General features: G+C 39.4%; 1 protein-coding gene across 1 annotated transcript in view; it reads left to right on the top strand.

Annotated features, from left to right (window-relative positions):
* The first annotated feature begins 884 nt into the window (after positions 1-884).
* LOC106961046 (roundabout homolog 2-like) overlaps positions 885-7232 on the top strand; it is a 30000-nt gene continuing 23652 nt past the window's right edge. Inside the window, exons 1-4 of the mRNA XM_015054527.1 lie at positions 885-921; positions 4962-5119; positions 6161-6281; positions 6781-6919. Of these exons, the coding sequence (XP_014910013.1) occupies positions 885-921; positions 4962-5119; positions 6161-6281; positions 6781-6919 (455 nt within the window). The remainder of the gene's footprint in view (positions 922-4961; positions 5120-6160; positions 6282-6780; positions 6920-7232) is intronic.

Below are 7232 nucleotides of genomic sequence, written 5' to 3'. Positions count from 1 at the left end.
TGTGCGCCAAGTCTGTCTTGGGTAAGATTTCATCTGCACTGCTCTGTAAAAGTTTTTGAATTTCACAAGTTCATATTCAGCCCGCTTGACTCCAATACTCAGCATAACAAATTGTTTGTGGGACAAGTTTCTCAGATCTCCGCGCAGTCGCGCACATTAACTCTACCTGACTAAGTGGACAAATAATTTGATATGGTTTGATGCATCATGTAACCGGAAAAATAATACTAAAAATAATAATAAAATAATCTGATGTAAATATCCATACAGCAGGTCAGCATGTGTCCAGTTTGAGTGAAAGGAGGCGCGCGGGATCCGCGCTGAGGAAAACTTAAGACATCCAGCTGCTGCAGCGCGAGGCAACGTGCAGAGGCACCAGCGGTGTGATTGGTCCGGCTTTAAATGCATTAATTATAAACCTATCTTCTATAAACATATATTTTAGGAAATTAGGAATAAATCTGCCCCACCAATGAAACAATCAGAGCAACAGAGACCCTTGCAATTCGGCATTTAAAAAAATAAAAAAAAAGCGATTTATTTTATTTTATTTTTTTATTATTGTTATTTTCCTAAAAACATAAACAAGAAAGGCTTAGCCTGGCGGTGGTGCAAGTAAAGCATGGCGGGCCACCAGGACTATAATACACTGGGGGAAACCCTGCTATGGAAATAAATAAATAATTTCAAGAGTGCAGAGGTTCATTTGTAGCCCACAGCTGGATTGACAGATGTACACCTAACCACCCAACTAATAGATAGATAGATAGATAGATAGATAGATAGATAGATAGATAGATAGATAGATAGATAGATAGATAGATAGATAGATAGATAGATAGATAGATAGATACAGCATAAATATTAATAAGCAAGTAAGCAAGATGGCAGAATTTGTGGCCTACTGGAGCTCTGCAGGAGGTGGAATGTTTTTAGCTGAAGAAGAGCTGAATGTTTCAGGGGGATAGAAAGTCAATTACTCTACGTCTGTTGGATGATTTGGGTCTAAATGCCTACAGGGCCTCAGAGTTGGGAGCCACAGTTTATCTTCTGACAGCGTATGCACAGACCCACTTAATGACGCAACCATATTTAATGCAGCTCACGTAGAGTAACGACAAAAATAAATAAATAAATGAAATGCCTGTGTTATGGTGGTAATATGAAAACATTTGCTTGCCTTATGATTCCTGACATAGAGCCACACAGGCACCTTCAGGCATTCATACTGTGGAAGAGATACCTGCTGATTCTGTTATGAAGAACTCCAGATGGGCAGGAGTTTTCAGTGTTTATTCCTTCTGTAGAATGATGATGACCTTATTGTTTTTAATTATTTTAGTAATTCATTTAAATCAGTTTCACTTCAACATCATGTAGACCAATAAAGGATCCTCCACAGATAAAAAAGATCTTTTGAGGACATTTGAATTTTACAAAAATGTCTGATCAGTAGCTGCATTTCCATTGACCACAGCATTTCTCAAATTAGAATTCTGAAAATAAATGTGCTTAATGTAAACACAGCATTTTTTTTTGGGGGGGGTGGGGGGCAGCTCATATTTTTGGATACACTTTAACGCTAGATTGGGGGGCTGATTTTTCATCTTGTTTGAAATTGGTGTTTTTCGTAAACCTGCAATGGAAACACTTGTCACATTACATGAGCCACACTAGTTTGTACACAGGAATACATTTATTTGTAGGAACTGGCCTCCTTGGACAATGTTCTCACACCATCTCACAGTTCATAAAAAGTTGTCTTTCAAAACTGTTGAATCCATAGCTCTTCTGTAAAATCACTGACTACTGATTATATCTCCTATAAGTATTTACATTCATAGCCTGGTTGATTTTTAATGAGTTACGCTTGAACAGACTTATTTGCGTGTGGTTTTTATTGCGTTTCTTATTTATTGGAAACACAGCATTTCCGAAATTCAGTTGTTTTGACATTATCAACAAATTTTTGCACACTTTTGTTTTAGAAATGCAGCTAGTGAATATTTTATGAGATAAAAATTTTTATTGTGCTATGGGGCTACAGTAACCAGTGTCGTCATGCTCAAAATCTGTTTTGCTGCTCGTGGTGTACTGGTTCATTTGACAACGTTGATTGCTGAAAACAAGGCATAGTCGAGTGTTGCATCAGGACAGTGATCCCAGTTTGGTCCATCCTCAACTTCTTTAAAAATTCGTAATCTTTATGCTTTAAGCTGGCACTTATCTCCAAGTGATTATGTCCTCAGACCAAAAAAAGACAATGTGATTAGAGTTAGGCTGGGAACAAGTGTTTGAAAACTTTAGACCAGAACAGCATCATCTGGAATAACTCCGCCTTTTATTTGACTTAATATACCTGCCAGGTGTTGTCACGATTACCCATACCCACACTTAGTGCAAACATCATCTCTCGTCAACAGGTGCATGTTTGTACTGTATGTGCTGGATCTTATTTTGTGTTTTGTTTGTGTTTGTTCCTGTCGTCCTGTTTATGTAAATTGCGGGGTAAGAGATGCATTTACCATGACACAATGTGCCACAACAGATTAGATTAGACAGCGAGGCATGGGCGCCGTAATGATGCACCTAATGCGTGTTTCTTTTGTCGCCGTTCTGTTTCAAAGGAAATTGATTCCGACAAAAATCCCACGGGTGCTATCAACAGTGAATGGGAGAGAGCAATTAAAGCCGACGTGATATTGAAAACTCCGGTCCGCACCAGGCTATGATTTTTAAACTGCGGGACGCCTGTTTGTAATGCAAATACAGAGAGCTCGGAGACGGTGGCCCGGCTAGGGGGGGTCCGGCGCGCTGGAGTTGGCTAATTACCTTAGCTCTTTAGATTAGAGGGCAGCCCTGCGTAAGAGGAGTGAAAATCTCCATCTCTGCCTCCTCTGTATTCTCTTGCAATTCCCCCTGTGTAAAGGTTTCATTTGAATTCATGTCACACAAAAGTCCTATTCTCTGCGCCCCCTGTGCATCCCTAGGATAATTGGGTTGAAAGCATCCTCCCTTCCTCCAATCCGCCGGCCCTCGGTCTAAATAAATAAATAAGGAAACAATGGCCGCAGCGTTTTCTGCAGAGAGGGTAAGGAGAGCAAATGAAGAGATGAGAGAAGCCGGGAGCGCAGGGACCAGTTATCCCCTCTTATAACCCCGACCGTCCCCGCCGCCGCCTGCCGCCCGCCGCCCCTGCATGGAATTTACATAAGGACCTGTGGTGCTGCCCTTAATTTAGCCTTCCTTAAGCACCTTCAAATACCCACCCAACAAGCCTCCGTCCTTTTATCCATCAGAGAAATGGTGTGCCCTTCTCTGCTTCGATAATGGAATAAAGACTGGCACTGAAATTCCTAAAGAGCTCCGTCAAGGATTAGATTCGTTATAGATTTTTTAAAAATCTGTTTCAATCCATGTCGCAGGTGAGGAGGAGTAGGTTTATATATTTAAACTATTTTTCATGGAGTGTTTTTTTGTTTTTGTTTTTCATGTTTTCTCATTACAAAGATTGCCTCCTGTTCTGGGGTTACATCCCTCATTGGTTCTGTGCCTGATTGTCTTTTAGTATTTGCATTTGTTTGCGCATCGCTGTGTGTCTGTGCGACGCTAGCACTCCCCGTCTGATAATGAGCTGCTGTTGTGTGTTTCTCTGAACACTCCGCGGGGCGAGAGGTTATCTCTCTAATGAAAGGCCTACCTGGGGGGTGATTAGACACAAGGCCACAGTTGTTCATCCGACCACCCACTGGCTTTTTGTGTGTTAGCGAACGATTGAATGTGTGTAAAAGTGTACGTGTACATCACTACCAAAGTGAAGCAGCCCTGTTAGCCTTCACAAGTGAATGACACCAGGCTTCAGGGCATTCTGCTTCTGTTTGTTCTGCTGCTTCCACTGGGACCTCCATTAGCTCCAATTAGTTTTCGCTTTGCTTTGCCCAGTCAGATGAAGCTGCATATTCCATTTTAATGGCTCAGATAGATCCTGCAACATTTCAAAGTGCATGGTGCACACTAAAAAGTAAATAGGAATGAATTTTGAAAAGACTTTTCCACTCCTGCTTTGAAATATACGTTTTGCTAATGTAAAGCACTAGCAAGACTTCAGTGTGTTTTATCGGTATTTTACACAAAGTAGTGCAAAGTGAAATGAAAGACAAATGACATGATTTTCAACAGTTTTTGACAAATAAAAACATAAAAAAGTGTATAATTTGTTTGTCGTTATGGTTCAGTATTCACAAATTCTATTGACCATTTGTGATTTTTCTGTGGAAAATAACTTTAAAGGAATCATGGACAATTTGCCAATTTTGAGGATTTAATTCCAAAATATTTAAAAGAAAATGCTGAAATGCTTAGACTTATATGCAATGGTACTTGGCTGATATTTGCAAAACAGCAATCCAAGAGTGCCATTCGTTTTCCTTGGCACTGATTGGATGTATGTTCAAGAACAAAGATAAGAAAGATGGTCAACATTAGCTTCTGTGGTGCTGCTAAGATGGTTTCCACTGCATATTAATGTTTATAAAGATATATTTAGTGTTTTAAGTAATAAAATTAAGGTTGACCCATTTTGAAAAATCTGGGCCGATTTCAATACCTCATTTAAATATCATTGTTTTTCCTCCTAACTAATTTTTAGCGATGTTTTATACATTTCATTACCTTTCTAAAAAATGACTTGACCACGTCCAACAATCCTGCCCTGCGTCACTACTACTGTCACATGACCAAACAAAAACAACACGGCCAACCGGCTCCACTCACCATCCAGAAACAAACGGCATCAAAAAATAAATATCAGCCCAGTATTATCTATTGGACCGATGTTTATATGTTAAAAAATGACTTGCATCATATCAGGAGTCCATGCTATTTTGAAGTTTGTGGTTTTAATGTAATGAAATGTGCAACAATTCACTTTTCCCTAACCGAGTGGCTCTTTGTTCACACAGTGCTGCGAGATGACTTCAGGCAGAATCCTACTGATGTGGTGGTGGCAGCAGGAGAGCCAGCAATACTTGAATGTGTCCCTCCCAGAGGTCATCCTGAACCCACCATCTACTGGAAGAAAGACAAAGTGCGAATCGATGACAAGGAAGACAGGGTCACTGTGAGTACTGTTGTAGACGATCTAAACAAATAGAAACATCAGTAGATGTTAAACTGTAAAAATTCCAGCTACTAAGACTGTTTTTACAACCCCGACCTTCAGTTTATTTCACTGGGATTTTATGGTCTGACCAAGAGCAATTCAAATGAAATCTAGTTGTTCTGTCAAAGTCTCAGGTTTGTTAGAGAAATGAGGTAAAGACATAGCCCAATGAAGACCCCAGCAACATGCCATACATGTTGATGATATTGTCATGGAGATGTTCCCACTACGATGTTCAGTCCATCATCTGCAAATGGAATAACACAATGGGCACAAATGCAAACTGAAAGATTGAAAAACAATCTGGTAATTTCTCCTTCCTGCAAGACAATGATACTAGATATATGCAGTAGAAGCCACAACAGAAAGGATTAAATCAAAACAGTTATGTGTTGGAATGGTCCAGTCAAAGTCCAGATCTAAATTCAATTTAGAGACAGTAGCACAACTAAGAAATAGTTGTTCATTGATGTATTCTGTCCAAACAGAATTGATTTAATTTGTTTTTCAAAGAAGAATGATTAAAATAAATTACTCCCTAGATGTGAAAAACTGATCGTTGCACTTCTTAAGACTTTCAGCTAAGTATAGAGGAACTTTTGGTATTCATGAGGGTTAGGAACAACAAATAGTTGAAATTTGAGACCTCAAAAAAATCTTACACTTGCTTATTTTATATAAATGTAACCCTCGCCTTTTCATAAACCAGTGGTAAAAAACAAAAATAGTCTTCAGTAATGATGGCCGAACATGTGTTATTTTCCTTCCACTTTACAACATGCACCACTTTATGTTCCTCTGTCAGTAAAATCCCAGTAAAATTCTCTGAGGTTTAGGTTTGTAACTTGCTGAGCTGTAATGTTAAAGTTATTTTGTTGGTGTGCACTTAACACCTTTTGTCCCAAATGAACTTACAAGGAAAGACTTTACTGAATGAAAGAAAAAAGTCAGTGTAAAAAAGTAAACATCTGGAAAATGTTTTTTGTTTTTCTCCTTCAGATTCGAGGAGGAAAGCTCATGATCTCAAACACAAGAAAGACTGATGCTGGCATGTACGTGTGTGTGGGCACCAACATGGTTGGAGAACGGGACAGTGAGACGGCACAAGTAACAGTGTTTGGTACGCATTATTTCCTGATTTTCCCTGAAACATGAATCTATGTTGGCCTGTGTAAAGGATTAAATGCTACTACATACCTTCATGAAAATAATGTCTTTGGCCAGGTACTCTCAGAATTAGATTTTAAAGCCCTGTTGCTTAGACTTTGTTGCCAGATTTGTCCTGCTGGGCTGCATTCAGTTTTATGACTTTTTATTTTCGGAGTTGCTATTATATTGTCATGACATAAAGCAGAGCTGGAGTGAAATGGACCATAGAAGCTAGATGGTAGTTGTTTTGTTTCAGTGTTGGCTTCAGGGTACTATTCCAAAATGTCTTTCTTGTTTGTTGAAGAACAGAAGTAAGTAAAAGACTGACAGGAAAATGAAGGATAAAAAAGTAAAAATAAAGGACTAAGAGATTATCCTTTCAGATCTATGATGGATAGTGTTGGAGCTGCATACAGCAGCCAAAAAAAAAAAAAAATAGATGCTTATCTGTTTTTCTGCACATCTTGCAGAGCGACCAACCTTCCTTCGGAGGCCAATCAACCAGGTGGTCCTAGAAGAGGAGACGGTTGAGTTTCGGTGCCAGGTACAAGGAGACCCCCAACCAAATGTTCGCTGGAGGAAAGATGACATCGATGTTCCTCGTGGGAGGTACACTCTTAAGGGAATATCCTCAAAAAAAAAAAAATCTGTTTTCTGTACCGATGTGACAGACTACATTTGATTTGGCAGGGACTGTACCAACGGCTGGTATAAGGTACCATCTTAACTCTTTAGGTTTTACTGCTGATGCAGCTGCCAGAGTTCACTTTGTACATCTGTCAACAGCACTGGTTACAAATCTTGAATGTATGGGCAACCGCCCAGGGCGTTATATTTTTTAGGGATGGCAGGAGACCTCTGTGGATTGTGGCACAGAGATGAAAGCAAAACAGAATGAAGAGTTTGAATTGATACTGGTTAA

This window comes from Poecilia latipinna, unplaced genomic scaffold (genome assembly GCF_001443285.1).
Source record: "Poecilia latipinna isolate Pla-1442-1.1 unplaced genomic scaffold, P_latipinna-1.0 Scaffold1257, whole genome shotgun sequence".
NCBI classification, from domain to species: Eukaryota; Metazoa; Chordata; class Actinopteri; order Cyprinodontiformes; family Poeciliidae; genus Poecilia; species Poecilia latipinna.
This window is presented reverse-complemented; position numbering and strand designations above follow the sequence as displayed.